General features: G+C 36.4%; 3 protein-coding genes across 4 annotated transcripts; 2 read left to right on the top strand and 1 right to left on the bottom strand.

Moving 5' to 3' along the window:
- Positions 1–2,066: 2,066 nt before the first annotated feature.
- LOC143914025 (protein KRI1 homolog) lies at positions 2,067–5,563 on the top strand. The gene is made up of 11 exons (XM_077434110.1): positions 2,067–2,265; positions 2,362–2,640; positions 2,714–2,871; positions 3,163–3,323; positions 3,415–3,568; positions 3,643–3,855; positions 3,929–4,067; positions 4,143–4,216; positions 4,295–4,579; positions 4,657–4,826; positions 4,899–5,563. The coding sequence occupies exons 1-11, from the start codon at positions 2,151–2,153 to the stop codon at positions 5,506–5,508; spliced, it is 2,358 nt and encodes a 785-aa protein (XP_077290236.1). The 5' UTR covers positions 2,067–2,150; the 3' UTR covers positions 5,509–5,563.
- Positions 5,564–8,786: 3,223 nt separating this feature from the next.
- Positions 8,787–9,317, top strand: Datp (purine phosphoribosyltransferase family protein Apf). Its single transcript, XM_077434665.1, has 2 exons — positions 8,787–8,925; positions 9,001–9,317. The coding sequence occupies exons 1-2, from the start codon at positions 8,820–8,822 to the stop codon at positions 9,315–9,317; spliced, it is 423 nt and encodes a 140-aa protein (XP_077290791.1). The 5' UTR covers positions 8,787–8,819.
- A 40-nt stretch (positions 9,318–9,357) lies between these two features.
- ThrRS (threonine--tRNA ligase) lies at positions 9,358–14,889 on the bottom strand. Of its 2 annotated transcripts, none has more exons than XM_077434664.1 (14): positions 14,657–14,889; positions 13,411–13,652; positions 13,157–13,328; positions 13,002–13,079; positions 12,662–12,919; positions 12,430–12,576; positions 12,148–12,342; positions 11,219–11,289; positions 10,964–11,141; positions 10,758–10,880; positions 10,507–10,685; positions 10,254–10,428; positions 10,063–10,177; positions 9,358–9,982 (listed from the first exon to the last, which is right to left on the bottom strand). In XM_077434664.1, the coding sequence occupies exons 2-14, from the start codon at positions 13,638–13,640 to the stop codon at positions 9,834–9,836; spliced, it is 2,070 nt and encodes a 689-aa protein (XP_077290790.1). In that variant the 5' UTR covers positions 13,641–13,652; positions 14,657–14,889; the 3' UTR covers positions 9,358–9,833. The 2 variants fall into 2 exon arrangements, with proteins under 2 accessions (XP_077290790.1, XP_077290789.1); XM_077434663.1 differs by having other exon boundaries at positions 14,517–14,742.
- Between the last annotated feature and the right edge of the window lie 5,432 nt (positions 14,890–20,321).

Below are 20,321 nucleotides of genomic sequence, written 5' to 3'. Positions count from 1 at the left end.
AGTATCCGTGTTATGTCAGAAAACTACTTTTTTCCATGACCATTTTAGTCACGCTAATTATTTCGGTATTTTGTTTTTACTCCAATTGTAGCCTGCAGGAAATGGATGATATGCGTAAAATATGTATGATCGTCCACTTATACATATATGTGTATAGGTGGTCAATCTATATACATATATGTAAATATGTATGTATGTATGTATGTACGTAATTTTTGTAATCAGACTTATTCATATTAATCATAAAAGATGATTTAAGATTTACTTATACTTTCTCCTTTTTTTTGTAAAATATATTCTTTGAATGCAAAAAAAATAGCCAATGCTCTAATATCTGAATTTAGAATGTATGTATATATGCAGTGGTTTCCATGGGTTAGCGGAAATCCGTTGTTAAAAATCAAAAGTTTCCGGAAACCCGTTATTTAATCTAAAAATTCATATAATTCTTGTCAAAAATTATACAAATCTTGAAAATTTAATGAACTCTCATGTGATAGTGCCTTGGACGAAAAAAAATGTATGGGTCTACCTCACGGGACCGAAAGTGAAACGCCCGAAAACGCAAAGATCGAAAATCGGAAGATCTTAAGTCGAAAGATAAAAAAGGGTCTCTCTCCCCCGTCGTACATACTCACTTAATTTGCGCGAGCAGGATACAACAGGAACAAGAGGAACAGGCTTTTCCTCCCGTATTATGCGCGCGCACATTAAACAAGGCTGTATGACAAAAAGAGAGATAATTTCACCGCATACCACTCATATATATTATATATACATAGTACCGTTTACCATGCACCCTTTTTTTATCTTTCGAGGTAAGATCTTTCGATTTTCGATCTTTGCCTTCCGATATTTGCGTTTTCGGGCGTTTCACTTTGGGTCCCGTGAGGGAGACCGGTACATACAATATGAAAATCTAGAATTTTTAACCTACATACATATGTAGAACCACCAAATTCTGGTATGCTATATCTTGATGGGTTCTCAGTTCTCTTATATGGGGTGTAAACGAAAACCCTCATAGAAAACCCTCATAAAAATATATAGAAGCATTCGAAATGTGGATCTACGGGTGAATGTATGTACATATGCATAGTAAGCTAGACAGATTAGGTTATAAATGATTGTATTTTGTCTCGTATCAAAATATCTGAAGAAATCGCCAAAAATCAAGGGACAAAAACTTGATTTATTTGGTCACATAATGCGACACTCCTAAACATATCATTCTTGCATCTCACCATCCAAGGAAAGATCTTTGGAAGGAGAAGGCCCCATGAGAAGAAGGATATCTATCTGGCTGAAAAACTTCAGCCAATAGTTCAATCGAAGTACCACTGCACTCAGTGCCGGTTTTAGGGGGGGGGGGGGGCTAGGTCGGGCGGCTCCCGAGGGCGCCAAATAAGTTAGAGCGCCGAACGATGCGCCAAAGGTGCTTTAAAATTTAAAATTAGAGCGCCAAAAGCCATTCAAAATTTTAGATTAGAGCGCCAAAGGCGAACGTTCTTTCTAAGGGTGTTTAGAAAAAATTGCCCGAGGGCGCCATCGGGTGTAAGGCCGGCACGGACTGCACTGTTCTGTGCGGTCAACAAAATTTTCATCGCAAATATGACTGCCAACTTTCAATGATGGATAAAGCATTAGTAGAAGAAAAAGATCTCTTGATACTTAGACAATGGACTACAAAATTAAATATATGCAAAGAATTGGAGCAAACTATTTTTTGAATTGTTATTGCTGTTGTATTTTGAGAAGTTGTTTTGAAATGGTAATATATAACTTAAGTACAAATAAAGTAAAAAAACATCTCTATACCTTAGTTTTAATCTATATTGGTAGTTAAAAATAGCTTCATTTATAAACGTAGTTTTTTTTTTATAAGTTTGAAAAGGGTGGAAGCAATTTACATTTCATTGTTATCGAAAAGTCAATATAATAAAAGTTGTCAAAAAAAATCTATATTGAGTTGTAACATAATCCTTATAAATTCATTTTTGAGTTTTACTGCATATTTTTGACGAGGATAAACAAATTAAAACTTGCGGGATTCGCGAACGCGTATTGCACACGATATGTATTACTAAGGCCAAATTGGAGACAGCTGTCAAATGCTGAGGCGCGTGTGAGCACGTGGCTCCGGCTATAAGATGAGTCGTGTACTCTTTGACGAGGATGATTCTGAAAATGAAGTTACATTTAAAAAATCCTCGGAATATTCAAAAAAGTACGAGACTCTGAGACGAAAGGAAGAACTGCTAAAATGTAAGAATATCGCATTAAATTTATGTTTATATGTTCATACATATACATATACATATATTTACATGTTGTAGTTAATTCATTTCCCGTTTTTTTTAGTAAAAAATAAATATGGTGAGCAGGTGAGAGATGAAGATGAATCAAGCAGTTCTGAAGACATAGATGATGTTACATTCTCAGAACAGTTTGAAAGAGATTTTTATAAAACTCTATCATGCCTGAAAAATAAAGATCCACGAATCTATGACAATGCTACAAAATTCTTTGACGAAAATAGCCAACCAATTAAACAAAAACAAAATACTAAAGAAAAGGCACTAACTGTTCGTGATTACAACCGAGAAATGGTCTTAAATGAAGAAATTAGTGAAGATGAAGGTAAAATTATAATTTATCACTATCAATTGTCTGCACAATATTATCAATGCTAATAATTTATGTATTTATACAGACGATTATGATAAACGTCCACCTTCACCATCATATGTTGAAGAACAAAATGAAATAAAAAAAGCATTTCATAGTGCTATTGATGCAAATGAAAACGACCTGGAAAAGAAATCTATCGGTGGATTATTTGTTAAAAAGAGAAAAACGAAGGAAGAAGAGGTATGTATAGTAGAAGTCATTTCTGCAAATTAATCTTTGTAGTGTTTGTGGTGTGTTCAAGGCTACACTGTCCAATAGTCCTATACTTATTTATTTTACCTTTGATGATGACATCAATAGATTTAGGATAGGAATTTTTCACAGTGTAGATCACAGACATTCGCTCACATTGCTACGATCTGCCTGCATGCATTGGTTTTACTAGTTTTTTTGTATTAATTTCAATTAAATGTAGATTAACATATGTATCAGTTCTTAACGAAACCAATTTCATTCGTTTATTTTTTTTAGGAAGAAGAAGAAAAGAATTATCGTGATTGGCTTTGTGGACAAGCCAATCATCTAAAAGACAATAATGAAGAAAATGACTTAAAACCATTGAAAGATTATTGGTCAAATCCAAAGTTGGATGTGGATGAAGCGTTTTTGAGAGATTACGTATTGAATCAAAGGTTTGCATACATATCTATCTATACATAAATACATATTATATACACGAATCAATATGAAATACTAAATATTATATGTATCTTTATTTTTCAGATTTAAAGAAAATAATGATTCTGATAGGATTCCAAGTTATGATGAAATTGTCAATGAAAATGAAGATGTGTCTGAAGATGAAAGACTTTTTGGCCAACAAACAGAATTTGAGCATAAATTCAACTTTAGGTTTGAGGAGCCAGATCAAGACTTTGTATAACATTCTAATGACTAATGGAAATATACATTTTTATAGAATTCTTTTTTAATGTTTATTTTATTTTCCAGATCAAACGGTATCCAAGAACACTCGAACACACACTAAGACGTAAAGATGATAAGCGTTCTAAAAAACGATCTGAAATTAAAGAACGTAAAGCAGAAGAAAAAAAACGTAAAAAAGAAGAAATTTCACAATTGAAAGCTCTTAAATTGAAAGAAATTCAAGATAAGATTCTTCAACTCAAGGAAATCACTGGAAATGATCAGTTGGCGTTTGATGTATGTTCACCCTAATTATATTTATGTTTGAAAATGACTGAAAAATTATAAAAAATTATTTTTCTTATCACAGCCTGAAGATTTGGAAAATGATTTTGATCCTGATGCCCACGATAGAAAAATGAAAGAATTGTTTGATGAAGAGTATTATCAAGAGGAAGTTGATGTCAAAAAACCTAAATTTCCCGAGCTTGATGAAGAGATTGATATTGGTATTATATTTTTCTTACGGCAATCATCTTGAATATTGTTGAATTTATTTCAATGAATAACAAATTATATTTCAGAAAATTGGGATTCTTGGGGGGCCAACAAGGATGAAAATGATTTTGAACCACACTGTGAAGATGAAAATTTCAACGTTAGTCTTACCATCTTACATATGTTGTATATATTCTTCTTAAGTTTTAGTATTATATTTTAATTTTTTTATATTTAGATGGATTGTGAATATGATCCCACTGCAGAAAGTAGTAAATCTTTATTGGAAAATTTAAAAGAAACTGTCGAAGGTCCAAAACGAAAAAGACAAAAGAAAAATAAATTATCTCAGGCTTTATCGAAATCGAAACCAGTGTTTGACCCAAACAAATTGAACCAAACATTTTCGCAGTATATAGAAGAATATTACAAACTGGATTGCGAGGACGTAATTGGAGATATGCCTTGCAGATTCAAATACAGACAAGTGCCTGCCTGCGATTATGGGTTAACTGTTGAAGAGGTACAATATAAACATCCAATTTTGTTTGAATTCAAATTTATTTGAATAAACCTTTTTAACGTTATGAACGATTTTAGATTTTGATGGCAGACGATAAAGAGTTGAATAGGTGGTATCCTTTGAAGAAAACACTTCAATACAGACCAGATCACATGCAACATAATGACCAAAAAGTATATTCCAGAAAAGCGAATGATATGAAACTTAAAATGAAATATCTACAAAGCGTGTACAAACCGAATAACACGTATGTTCTATTCAAAATACTTGTGATTTATTTATAAATGATTGTGTATAATATTTGGTATTAAATTTATAGGGACGACGACATTAATCAAGAGGATAATGACAATACTGTCAGTAAATCAAAAAAGAAAAAAAGGAAAAAGAAGAATAAAGAACCATCTGTTGTAAATGATAACGCAAATGTTGAAAGTTCTGAACCAGCTGCATCTAAAAAACGTAAATTGGATCATGTTGATAAAGATAAAGATGATCAACACAAAGAAACAGTTGAATCTGCAAACTCTGCTGTTGAAGATACAACTGCTCCTGCTAAGAAAAAACGAAAGAGAAATAAAAAGAAAAATGTTGACACAAATGGTTCATTTCAGATTTCTGACAATATTCCAAAATCATCAAATAACACTGATAATCCATCAACCAAAAACCAGAAGTCTGATGATCATAAAAATAAATCTAAAAAGAACAAAAACAAAAATAATTTTGATAACAATCAAAATGGAAAGTCAAAGGATAAAAATAAATTAGGATTATCTAAAAATAGCCATAAAATTCACAAGAAAAATAAAGAAAGTTCTAATAAAAACGATGATAATTTAGCCTCAAAACTTTCTGATGAACGGCTCAAAGCATACGGGTTGAACCCTAAAAAATATCGAAGTTTTATGAAATTCAAGAAATATTAAATTTTTACTATTTATCATTTTATTTTTTATGAAATAAACGTTTTATCATAATTTTCTCAGCATTCTTAATTTGAAAACCCCCTGTCACCATCCAAAACATGCTACAAAATAATTATAAAACATGTTACAGTTCATTAGTCAAATGGCTGTAGTGCTAATGTGTATTTTTATAGCAATGGTTCTTTTTTTTTTTTCAACCATATTCACGCAATCAACAAAGGTTTTCAAAATTGAGTACTTTTTATAAAACCATTTAAATTTTTGATTTTTAAATGCTTTTTATTATTAGGAAATTATGTTCACAATACATCTTATATCTATTTTAATAGCTACTGATCTACTGATCATTTTCTATTTTACAATTTAATTTAATTTGGTTAGTAATCATAGTATTACATTATTCTAATGTTAATCTACAGCATAATAGGAAAAAGAGCTCAAAAACCTATTTACAATCCTTATAAATATTCATAATACATCTAATACGGTAATTGGATTATTCGTCACATTGCGGTAATCACAAAGACAACTTTTGCCATGAAAATCGTGAATACACAATATTTGGCACTCAAGTTCTTGTTAGTATGATAGTTATCATTAGTATGATGGACTTTTCGGATGTTCCGTTATAGAGATTTTACTGACTTTGTGACCAGTAATCACCGAACCATCTAATACATAATATGAATTAAAGACTCTAATGTCGATGACCTAAAGCAGATTGTGTTTATACCTGAAGGGTATAGACATTTTGTTGTAATCACCGAGACTCTTCACAAGTGTGTTAGTATGGTTATTAGTGATTCTGTCATAGAAAAAACCATTTAAATGCCATATCCATGACAGTCTGAAAACTTCTACAAATCTCGATGACGGCCATTACACGTGACCAAACGTCCGCTGGAACCTGTCGTTTTTCTTAAAATTCCCGCTTAAACTATTATTTTACCTTTAATTCATACTCTAAGTTTTAGAATCTAAACCTTAGTTTTCAATGTAAACAACATTGAAAAATTATTTTGCGCTTGGTAGCAGTGGTATGAGTGATTGCTGTGAATGGTATCACTGTTTAGTGTCTGAATGACAGCGCCTGTCAAGCCTAGCTGTCAGTACCATTTGAATAGAGACGTAATTGGAAGTTAGCTTGCCAATATGTCTTCTACCGGAGTATCACTTGTTATCTTGTTATGTCTGTGCATGGCGGAAGGTGCGTTGGCTGCAGGTTCCTTCGACTTCGGAGATTTCGTAGCGCTCTGCCTCGGCATATTCATATCAGTTGTTGGAGTACTCGCCTGCCTTGGAGCACACTCAAGAAAGCTGGTGCAAGTCGATTCTAGAAGCGAGAACTTCTGAAAATCACTCTACCACACATAATTACCCCAAAAGAATCCTGTAATCTCAAATTACCATGTAAAATGTATATTTAAAACAAATTTTGTACCAATAAAATTATTTCTTAAGTAACATTTTCTTTTATTTCAATACTCATATACTTCATGTTCAATTTAATAATTCGATTTTCTACTTAAGCTTTATAAACATACGTCGTAATTTATCAAATGAGTCATCTACGTCCGTCATTTGATTCTATTTAATTACCCGTGATATTTTTAATAAAAATTTAGACTTCCATACTAATTTATAAAGAAAAATGTAAGTGAATTTCTATCAATATGAACAATGTGTTAAAAAATCAACATTTATTTTTAAGTGAATTTGTAGTTGAAAAACAAACTGCATCTGAATTTTTGTAATCAAAATGTAGTAATGTAACTAATCAAAACCTTTTCAAATAAAAAGAGCAACATTTTTGATTGATTTTTAGGGCCAAAATCAGTTTTGCCTATAAGTATTACGTAAAATATTTTACGTAATACTTAAAACGTAAAATATGTAAAACGTAAAATAAAAATTTACTTATCAAAAGGTAAAATATTTTCTTAAATAAGCCTTCTTTTAAACAAAATTCAAAACATCTTCCTCGTCGTAATTCTATGTAATGTAATTGAGAATTAGTATTGTTGCGTAGGGATCCAAATGAAAGGCCAAAGTCGCTTCACAGCATTTTTTTTTTTATATAAATCGTCAAATTTCGAGATGCTTAGAAACTCGAAATTTACAAGACATCTATGGACAAATTTGTAACATTTTAAAATGCATCAGCGAAATTCGAGATGCTAGAAACTCAAAAATTGCGAGAAATGGGTAAAGGTTGCCATTTTGTTGGAACCGTTTCAATGACAATCAGATAAATTGACAAACTCTGATAGGAAAAGATCGACCTGGAGTCACAAACCAAGGTCTGGCTAGCTGGAACTCGAACCCGTGACCACTATATTTGCATATATGCTAACCACTAGTCTACGCTGCTGGTTTATGCCGCTCACTCCAGAATATCTGATCTACCGTACGTACCTCCATATAAAGGACAAACCTCTGGGATCCGTTAAGATACTTAAACGTGTCTATTGTCTGGACACCTAGAGATTCGATCAATCTAATGTGGCGTACCTGTTGTTTACGCACGAACTCGACCAGGTTAAAGGTTTCGACCGTTTCCCGGCCTATGGAAACTCAGTTGAGTTTGAAAAAGGATCGTTTATTTTTGTTCAATTATTACAATGGTTATTGTATGTACGAAGAGGTTGAGCTTCGGAGAAGTGAGCTGGTTTAACTCCAGACGTTCACTCTGGTGTTGGGAGCTGGTGCGTCGCTTTATATACGTTCTGGCTTAAAGCGTTTCGTTTTCAGGACACGTGTGCTAGGGACACGTGTTGACCTATTTTCGAGGCACGTGCTTTATAGCTGGGGTCGGCGCCAGGACGTCGTTCGTTTGAGAATGTGGTCGTGCCACGCGTAAATGACTGCCACGTGTTATGTCGCGGTTGCCTGATGACATCACTGTTGGGTTTCGTTCGTTTTACGATCAAGCGATGAACTCTTTCTTCAGGAATGGTCGAAGTGGTCGTTGCCCTTGAATTATGCATGTTTGTACAGGATCGATGATGGTTGGTGTGAAATGTATGAGATCACAGGTTTTGATTCGTAATAGCACAAGTCGTGCTATATTCCTACAAGGTTATGTTTCAACTGAAGCGATTGTTTCTATTTTTCTATTATTTATGAAGTTTTTTTTTCTATTATTTATGATCGTTTCTATTATTTATGAAGTTAATAGATTGCTATTTTTTTTATAAAAATGAAACATTTGGGTAAATATTCCTTCGATCATGCCCGATAAACTCGAATATTACGTTTAATGTCACGCTGACAGTTGATGCCTAAATAAGTTAGACACCTAGTCGTCGATCATGCTAAGGGCTACCGGTTTTGTAATATTTAGAGTGCTGGATGAAAACATCCAATATTTGCTGCTACGAGCATCTTATGGCGATCGTCATTGGACACCTCCAAAAGGTATTTTTGCGTAATTTTATTCCTATTTGTTTAAATACGGCATTATTTGTATTTCTGGCATTTTATTTTGACTAGGACACGTCGATCCTGGAGAGTCCGATTTTATTACGGCGCTCAGAGAAACGAAAGAAGAAGCTGGTTTAGATGAGTCCGATTTAGAAATATTTGAAAATGTGACTAAAACCCTAGAATACAAAGTAAAGAATAAGAATAAAAATACTATATACTGGTTGGCTAAATTAAGGGATCCTCAAAAGCCGATTATTTTATCTGAAGAACACACTGAGCTGAGATGGCTGAAACTCACCGAAGCGCAAGAACTGGCTGGCCACAAAGATTTTAATGAATTACTAAATGAGTTTCATACCCACGCTACGAAGTGTATGAAATAATTCAATTGAAATTAAATCATAAAAAATAAAAATGCATTTTTATAATTAAAGTAGTTGTTTTAATATACATCTGCAATTACACAAACATACTTTTTCATTGATCTTAAAAAAGCTATGTAATTCAATTACATCCACGCTAGCTTAAAATGTAACAGCCAAATGAAAACAACCATCTATTTTAGAATAAATTATTACAAATATGATTTTAATTGCGAAACATAAATCCAAACCAAAATATATCATCAAATTGTGTATAGCATATAATAAGTGGCAATAATTAACAAAAGCCAAGCTTGAAAAATTTTATTCTTTTTCGCAGAGCATTGTTCTTACTTTTTTTTTACCATCAAACAGTCCAACGATAAATGAACACTTTTTAAAGAACAATGCCATTTCTTTTTATTTTTCATCTCAGATCTTTTGATAATGCACTTTGCAATAATGCTCATTATAAAATAGAAATCTATAATACATCTTGTAAAAGCCTTTTGTAGCGTGTAAATGTGAAGAAGCATTCTACGCCAGAGTGTCTTCCGAAAGTGAGCGTGAGGTTGCGAGTTGTTTGAAGTTTTCCAACAATTCTTGTCGTGACATTTCTCCGTGAACTTTATTGTCACGAGTGCGCACATTTACTGTACCAGCCGCGCGTTCCTTTTCACCAATAACTACAAAAAAAAACACATTAAAATAAATATAATGCATTTCAGATTACCTTCTAGTATAATATGATAATAATTATAATCACCGAGAATGAAATTGAAGTATGAGAGTTGTGCATTTCTTATCTTTTTATTAAGAGTGTCACCAGGGTCAATATCAGCTTCTGCCATGAAACCAGCTGCCAATAATTCGTTTTTAACCTGAAATAAAATAAATACAATTTTTGTATTCAATTAAGAGTATTTACTTGATATGCTACCTTCAAAAAAAGACTACCTCGATGGCATATTCGTCGCATTGGGGAATCACTGGAATGACACAAGCCTGCCGAGGCGAAAGCCAGAATGGCCAGCGACCAGCATACTGTTCCGTCAATACAGCTACCATTCGTTCGACGGAGCCAAGGATAGCTCGATGGATCATAACGGGTCGTACACGTTCACCATTTTCACTAGAAAATATTGAAACATATTTAAAATAATTGATATAAATTCACCAAAAGAATAATTTGATATATATATTCACTCACTTCACATATGTGAGATTGAATTGATTCGGAAGCTGGAAGTCCAATTGAATAGTGGCACATTGATGAGCTCTCTTCAACGCATCTTGAATTGTGATATCAATTTTAGGACCGTAAAAAGCTCCATCGCCATCTTTAATAGACCAAGGTTGGCCAAAACCATCCAAAGATTCTGTCAATGCCTGCAAAAGTTAAATTAAAAATTAATACATTTGCAAAATATGCATAGTCAATATATAAATAAAATAAATTACCTTTTCAGCTTCATCCCACACAGAAACTTCCCCCAAGAATTTCTCCGGCCGAGTAGATAAGCACAAGCTAAATGAAAAACCAAACACTCCATAGACATCCTTCAAGAATCCTAATGCGCTAACCTACAACAAAAGTGAATACTTTAAATGTACTTTTTACAAATATATTATATTAACATGTACTGATGTAGTAGAAGTATACAGACTATTTCTTGTTTAACTTGTTGATTAGTACAGAAGATGTGTGCATCGTCTTGTTGGAAACGTCGTACACGTGTAAGTCCAGTGAGCGCTCCTGACATTTCGTTACGATGTAATACACCCCAATCAGCTAATCTTAGCGGAAGTTCACGCCAAGATCGCACACGCCAATCAAACATGACACTGAAAACATAAAAATGATAATTTTCCTTGCATTTGCAAAATAATAAATTATATAAGAATATTTATTGAATTCATACCAATGCCCGGGACAATTCATCGGTTTCAATGCATATGTTTCTTTTTCTACATCAAACGAAAACATATTTTCCTATAAAAATAGTATAATGAGTGAATTGTACATACTACATACAATAAATAAACTTGAGGATCGGCCAGATATTGAAAATAAGAAACTATTTTCGAAATATCATTTCAAAAAAGTTCGTTTATACCAGTTTAGCTCAAACCGACAACAGCAGTACAAAAAATATTCTTTATGTGGACACATTTATATGTTCCGTAAAATATACGAAACAGTAGTAACCGTCACAATCTATTCATATTATACAGCAGCACATGTTACCGAAACGTATCAAGCAGAACCAGTTGCCTTAGGCCATTGTAGAAATATTTGTGCATGACGTGACATCATAGGGCGAAAACACACAGCGATGAACGGCACATTGTGTGCATGGCTCCCCACTGTGGGTGGTCTCCTACATTTCTTCAAATATGGGATACACCGTTATCGATCACTGTCAAGCAAGGATAAATACAAGCATACAATTTTACCGAAAATACTCCAGAGGGTGAACATGGCCCATTTTTTTCCGCATGTTTAAAAGTATCTAAAAAAAAACCACATGCCACGTGCACCGCTGTGTGTTTTCGCCCATAGTTGCGTACTAACGAAAGTGCTACCATTTGCATATGATTTTCAATAACGTCATATCTTGACACAATTGACTCGACGATACGACGCAAGCAATATTGGGCCATATTAACGCGCTCCGTAATGTATATGTAAGCCGATTCTACATTGCACTCGTACAAAACAAGTACATATGGACGTGCCGAAAACGGACGATGCTATATAGTATGAATAGAAGTAGTCCTTTCTGTGATGAGCTGTTGATGTGCAGTGCTGGATAATATAAACGAACCTTAAATCACAAAAATAACCCACCGCATAATGGGCCCAATGCCCACTGGTTTGCCACAATTTTACATTGTAAATATTGGGAGTAACAACTTCTTGAAAGCCTCTTTTACGATATTGAGATCGAATAAATTCCATCAAAGTATTATAAATATGAGCCCCACGAGGTAAGAAAAAGCATGATCCTGGCGACAATTCGTTGAAAAAGAAAAGCTCTTGTTCCTAAATATAAAAAAAGTTTCAAATATTATAACCAAATAAATTTTACATAAATTTTTGAAGTAGAATTAAAAAACCAAACAAACAAACCTTTCCAATCTTCCGATGATCTCTTTTGGCAGCTTCTTCTTGAATCTTTTCCCATTCTTTGAGTTGTTTGTTATCTGGGAACGATATGCCATACACTCGCTGTAATGCTTCTGCATCAGCTTTTCCTTCCCAGTACGTAGAGGAATTCTATATATAGCAAATAAAAATGATTAAACACCAATAATTTATCTAGCAGAATTTTTCGAGGCTTCTTTAGTTAAGCATTTCTTACTTTTGTTACTTTGAGAGCTTTAATGTTTCCAGTATGTCGAACATGAGGACCTCGACAAAGATCAATAAGAGGACCGCACCGATATATAGTAGTGGTAGCAGTATCCACTTTCTCTTTCAGAATACGCACTTTAAACGGATTATAAGAAAACATCTTCAAAAGATCCTCCTTAGACACTTCTAAACGTTCAAATGGTTGTTTTTCTTTGGTAATAGATTTCATCAAATCTTCTAAATATGGAAAATCCATAGACGATACCTACAAATCAATCAAACAAATAAATCAAATATCAAATACACAATAACCTGATAAGATAAGAATTTCTTGGAAGCACACTAACCCCCTTTTCCGGTAAATGCATGTCATAATAAAATCCATTTTCTATGGGCGGGCCGTAGCATAAGCAACCACCGTACACCTTAAAGTCAATATATATCATTTGAATACATGTAATTACAAATTCATTGAAAAGTAAAACGTCAAATCATTACTCACCCTTTCGAGAGCTTCGCCGAGTATATGTGCAGTAGAATGCCAGAATACTTGCTGAGCATCTGCATCTTGGAATGTGAGAATTTGCAAGAGACAATCACCTTCAAGCGGTCTCTCTAAATCCCAAAGAACCCCGTCTACGCGAGATATGACAGCATTACTCGCCAAACCTTGACTGTCATCACATGAACAATGTATTACAAACATGATTTATTTATAAATTAGCAGCGAATTCCATAAGCAAATATATTTTATACCTGATGCCTTGAGCGACTTCATAAGGAGTAGTACGCCAAGCTTTTCCTTCAATTTTCTTTCCATCGGGTAGAGACACGACAATGTTCAGTTCAGGCTTGGAAGCCAGATCGTTGATATAATTGGTTTTCAATTTGTCCCAAAGTGCGATACGCTTCTCGATATAATCAGGCCATGGATTTAGCTCTTTCACACCAACACCTTCCACCTTCACTCCTTTCTTTTTAGACATTCTTTTCCTGGCCTAAATTAAGAGATATAAATAATACTGATTATAGTATTTAAAAGTATATTATTTGTAATGCTTAATAAATGGAAAGGCTGATCACTGAGGTCGTCGGGTTAAAGAGGGGATAGAATATATCATATTTTAACAAATATATAAGAAAAGTTAGTAGAATTTTTAGAGACTCAATTACACTCTCCACCAAAGCCTAAAAATGTAATTCAATAGAATGTTAATGAAAGAATGATCATGATTTATGCAATAAGAATGAGCCGAAGGAGTGTATTGAACTAGATTATGAAAAGAATTATGTATATTATATTAGCAGTCATTTAAATTTTTTTCCGAAATGGATTTAATATAGTATATGTATACCTATTGTCACCAAATAAACATATGTATATATGTACATATGACCAATTTCTATGATGTTGAAAATTGCACAAAAGCGAATTACTAAGTCAGATGCACTAAACAATTACATGATGCAATAATTTGTATGTTTGCTGCAATTAACTGAATTAAAGAAACCAATACTTGCAACTAGATTTTATTATGTTTTATTTATATTTATATTATTTATAAGAAACATGTATATTTTAGTGAAAGCATATACAGGTAACGTAAGGGAGAAGTGCATCAATGTACGTAGTATTACGGATGATGAAATATTGATAAATATGCAAATATGACGAAACGTTTGCAATTCTAGATTTAGTATTCAGTATACAAGGGAGTATTGAACGATGGAAGAAAATGATTTTTTTTTATTTGAAATATAATCAACATGGGTAAAGGTCAATAGTGAATCATGAACGTTTGGAGAATTATGAAGTGAATGGGTGAATGGGTGAATGGGTGAGTAGGTGAGAGAGGGCACACCCAAGAGTTGAGGCAATTAACAGCTGCACCCCCAGCCGTCGGTCGACACTTGAAGAGCTTCAGACACAGCATCAGCACCAGCTCTAGCTGAGGCTGAGCCCTTTTACCCCAACGACCGCCCCAGGATCCGACCGTCTCACCTGACGCACGTGCGCACGTGTACTCTCGAACAGCTACACAACCTCACTACACGCCATACTTTACACTGCGCTGGCTTTTCCGCTACGTTTACACGTTTGCATTTACGTTGTTTTGTTCCGTTTTGCGATCTCTTCATTTGTGTCAATTTTATCTAAATTATATTTAATTTAATCCATGAAAATAGTTTTGACCATTTTTGAGCAATTTTAAAGGGGCACAGATGTTGTATGCTGAGGTTTGTGACATTGTATAAATATAATGTAGTTTTGTGGATTGTTTTATTTTTTCTACTTATATATAATATTTAATTTTCGGTGTATGAGAAACGGTAAATGGATTTTTAGTACGCGGGACAGATGTGTTGACCGTGTCCCGATCTAAGAAAACACCGTTTGTGTTTGTAAGAGGATCGTTTAATTTTGTTCAATCGTTACAATGGTTATTGTATGTACGAAGAGGTTGAGCTTCGGAGAAGTGAGCTGGTTGAACTCCAGAGGTTCACTCTAGTGTTGGGAGCTGGTGTGGCGTGCCGTGTGCAGATGCTTTGTCTTCGTTTCCAGGACACGTGTCTTAGAAACACGCGTTGACCTGTTTTCGAGGCACGTGTGTTTTATAGCTATGGGGTCAGCGCCAGGACGTCGTTCGTTTGAGAATGGGGTCGTGCCACGCGTTAAGGTCTGTTCATACTTAACAGCACTGCACGGCTTCAGCACCGCACGACTCCGTTTAAAATATGTCATTTTATTAGATTTCTATTCATATCTACCTACACGTCGCGGTCACGTCACGCTTACAGCAATTTGGCCGAGTGCAAGGCAAAATCGGCTTACTTATACATTACAGGCCATGACGATACGGCGCAATATTGCTTACGTCGTATTGTCGAGTACTTACAATATGAATGCATACATGTGCATTCGTAGCTTCGCGTCAGAATACAAGCCAGCAAAAATGTTTCGGCGTTTATCGAACGAAAAATTATGTATAATCGCGTTGTTGTTGGAAGAAGAAGCTCAAGAAGGTAATAAAAAAGCACTAAGGCGTTTTGATGTGCATCCCATGCTAAAAAATAGAAAAACCGGAGGAGAGTTTTGGACACTGTATAAGGAGCTTGTGGATGATGGACAATTTATTTTAAATATTTCCGTATGAACCGATACCAATGTGAAACAATACTGGATAAAATAAAAACACAAATCACTGTGGCGGCTCGCTTATACGACATGGTCGAGTTTGGTTGCCTTCCTGCGAGTGGGGACCAACCCGGCTGGGTTCGGACAGCTGCTACTCACTCTGTCTTCAGCTGTCATATAATAAACACGTGCATTAACATGCCAGTCGTCTCATTCGTTCATCCTCCATACTGGTGACCCCCGACATCGAGCCACGCAGCCTCGATCAATTTCAACATGCCGCTCATCCCTGCCTCGCCGAGTCAGGCGGGAGAAGCTACCCGCCGCGCCCCCATCGCCATCAACACGCGTCGCGGCCCGCGGGTGACAATAAACGAGCAGACACGGCTACCTACCTACCTACCTACCTACCGACGTCCAGCCACAACGTCGACGACAGGTGCTTTTAAAAAATGGGGGAGCGAATGAGACGACGATCTTGACAGCTGGATGTGGAGTCATGCGCGATCCACTACACATAGAACGGTCATCCAGCACCACAAGACATACACCACCTCAGCACCATCATCATCATCATCATCATCAAGGCCCCGTCCGTCCCCACGAGCGTCGTCACGCCGAGACGGGCGGTAGCGCTACAACACCTCCACGAGCCACAACGACTCACAGTCCAGCTCGGAGTATCATCAACCACATCGATGCCCCTGCCGCCCCCGCCGCCCCACCAACCGACATCAGCCTCGGAAGAGCGGCGCCGCCGCAGCATCGCATCGCGCGACCATCGGACCACCCACCGTCCTGCTCGCGACGTCACCGCCCTCGAATCTACCGACCATTCAGGGCGGTACACCTATGTACACAGCGGATGACCCACGTCAACATAATTTTTTTCTCCCCACTCAATAATTTTTTTGCTTTTTGTGTAACAATAACTTTTTTTCTTTTGTAAAATTTGTTTCTTTGTAATTTTGGTATCGCTGATGCTGGGGGGGGAGTGATGTGGCGGCTCGCTTATACGACATGGTCGAGTTTGGTTGCCTTCCTGCGAGTGGGGACCAACCCGGCTGGGTTCGGACAGCTGCTACTCACTCTGTCTTCAGCTGTCATATAATAAACACGTGCATTAACATGCCAGTCGTCTCATTCGTTCATCCCCCATATCACCAAAAAATCTACAAAATTTAAGGAAGCATTGTCAAAAAGTCATTGTCAGCGCCAAAACCATGTCGAAAGATTGAACAGCTGTCAACTGTAACTATCGATAATTGGTCCAAAACAGCAAAGCGGCAGACTCATGGCACGTAATTCGCGTGTACATTTCCACGATGGCCAAAAAAACGGATACGATACGTTGACGGATGATGCTGTAAGGTATGAACAGGAAATGTCGGGTACTGCTGTAAGCCTGCCGTGGTGTAAACGTGACGGTTGGAATGAATATACCCATACAAAATGTACCAAAGAATACTTTTCGTACGGCCGGATACCTGCTGAAGTCGGAACGTGCTGACTAGGTATGAACAGACCTTTAACGACTTTTCAGGCATGTGTTGCGGTCGCCTGATGCCATCACTGTTGCGTTTCGTTCGTTTTACGATCAAGCGATGAACTCTTTCTTCTGGAATGTCGAAGGGGACGTTGCCCTTGAGTTATGCATGTTTGTACAGGATCGATGATGAGATCACTGGTTTTGGTGTAATAGCACAAGTCGTGCTATATTCCTAGAGATTATTCCGCAAAAAAACGTTCTCGCGCAGGACAAACGTTGCCACAAAAATCGCGAATACGGAATATCTGACACTTGAGTTCTCGTTAGTACAATGGATGGAGTATTTTGGTGTAGATGTTCCGTGATCAAGATTTTAGTGACGTACGCGAGATCGCTTTTTGCGGAACAATCACCGAACTATGAGAAATAATTGTATTTGTGCAATGATACAATTTTTGCGTACTACATATATTCGTCATTTGCAGTGGCGGCTCGTGAGAATTCATAGGTGGTGGGGCTGCAGAGATTGATCGGGCTGCAGTAGCTCGTTGACCATAACGGTGATCAAATGCAGACAAAAATAGCATGCATAGTTACTATACTGGGAGGACTGTATCCCCGCAGCCTATATAAACGAACCGCCATTGGTCATTTGGAATTTACATCTAAAATAAAAAAGTAAGTATGTATTACACGATTTCATTGGATTCTTATTTGTTGTGCTTTCAGTGATACTAATTGTTAGCATAAGTACATTTTCAAATGGTATTCCAAGATGAAAAAAAAACAATCAAATGGACAATAGTTTTAAGCTAGACAAAATAATCAGAAATGAATAAAGATCGGAAAAGTTTTTATATGGAGGGTATTACATTATCGGTAAATGGATTATTGTGCAAATTGTGATCGCGCGTACGATAATCGTTGCCACAAAAATCGTAAATACGGAATATCTGTCACTCGAATTCTCGTTAGTATAGTATTTTGGGTGGAGTTGGATTGATGAAGTTTTTGGGTGACAGGTGTTTCATGATCGAGATTTTAGTGACGTGCGCGAGATCGCTTTTTGCGGAATAATCACCGAACCACACTATCAACACGGATCCTGATTTTAGTATCATGAATTTCAAAACAGCCCGGATATATTACTGATTATCATGATACTAACCTATTACACTATCAATGCATACGGGACATATTGAACAGGACAGACACCAATGAAACAAACAAATAATAGTCAATACAATATTTTTATTGTTTTTTTATCATGACTCAATGATAGGTTGCTCCAAATTGACTCTTAAGGTCTGACCGCACTATGCGTCTGCGACACGAACGGCAGCATACGGCCAAATATTGTTTGTATGAAATTGTATGAGATATAACGAACTACGCGTCACGCGACAGAGTTGCCTTTTGTATCAACTTTGCCGTTGTAGGAATCTCGTCGTCGTCATCGTCATCGAAACCTTCGAGAATATTCCGCAACAACAAAATACATCGAGCGGAACAGCGCCAAGCATTCCAGAAAATACTACGCCTCGACGAAAGCAAATTCCCCTTGTACGCATCAATAACTAAATGCTCGTACAACCACTTCCATCAAGCATTCCAGAAAATACTACGCCTCGACAAAAGTGCATTCCTCTTGTACGCATCAACAACTAAATGCTCGCACGCATCAATAACCACTTCCATCAAGCGTTCCAGAAAATTCTACGCCTCGACAACAGTGCATTCCTTTCTTACGCATCAACAAACCACCACCATCGGTCAGGCGATTCCAGAAACACTATAAAAGGAGGTACAACCCAAACAACGCCAGTCGACCCACAGCAGCAAGCGTCGACACACAGCAGCAGACCAGTCAACATACAGCTCCTGACCAGCCACCACTACACTACGCGGACTTGGAAGATCAACCAGCCGGACGAGCCAGCAACACACTGCCGTATCCAGAGACCTTCCGTACATAGCTGAATGCTGAGCCAGCGACACTCTACCATATCCAGAGACCGCTGAACGACATACTTTTGCCCACAAATACCATACCTTTGTACAACCATAGGCAAACAATAAAACTTTATAAAACTAGCACAACAGTGTTTCGTTAGGCCGGGATACGGTCAACACACATGTAACCCGCCTACATTGGTACTAATCCGACGTGATCTACGCAACCTTCTGATCATCCAACAGCGCTGTCAACACATCGCTACCCCGCCTACATTGGTGACCCCATCTTTGAACCACACAACAGTGTTTCGTTAGGCCGGGATACGGTCAACACATCGTACCCCGCCTACACCGTGTTGTGTCGTACTGCAGCAGTCGACGGCCGTATAGTGCGGTCAGACCTTTATGGCCGAACTTACACATACACATATAGGTCAGTTATTGAGAGTTGGCGCGAACAAATGCGTTTGTGTAGTGTCAGTGAATAGGTGTATAGCATGCTGTCACACTGTATTCAATAATAAAAAGACGCTCTGTCTCTTTCGCCCACTTCTCGCCAACGGAGAACGCGCCAACTCTCAGCAACAGACCTGTACATATGTATTTCTACGAAAATATAGATATATTTTATATAAATTTTAAAGTGGTGAAAATAAAGGGGTAAGCTTAAACTTATTTAAGCTAAGCTTTCTAAGAAACTGTTTCGACAGTTAAATTAGACAAAATGTCAAACAGAAAACGATCAATTTGAAATTTTTATTTTTTTTTATTTTTACATATATACCAGGAAGGCCTTACAGGTAAATCCCAATGCGCCTTCCTGGCCAATTACAAATACAAATGCAGCATTTTTTTTATTATAAGTCGTTGAATTGCGAGACACTGAAAAAACTCGCAAATTAACGAGACATCTATGAATTGTACATAAATTTTTATTGTACATCCATCAAGTTTCAAATAGTGGTGACATAGTAGGTAGGAAGGATTTTTAGCCAATTTTTTTTTCCGGGAACCGTTTCAACAATGAAATCAGAGAAAATTGGCAAACTCTGATAGGAAACGATCAACCTGGAGTCACAAATCCAG

The sequence above is a fragment of the Arctopsyche grandis genome, chromosome 7 (genome assembly GCF_051622035.1).
Source record: "Arctopsyche grandis isolate Sample6627 chromosome 7, ASM5162203v2, whole genome shotgun sequence".
In the NCBI taxonomy this organism is placed as follows: domain Eukaryota; kingdom Metazoa; phylum Arthropoda; class Insecta; order Trichoptera; family Hydropsychidae; genus Arctopsyche; species Arctopsyche grandis.
The sequence above is the reverse complement of the archived record's forward strand: the minus strand, read 5'-3'. Positions and strand labels throughout refer to the sequence as shown.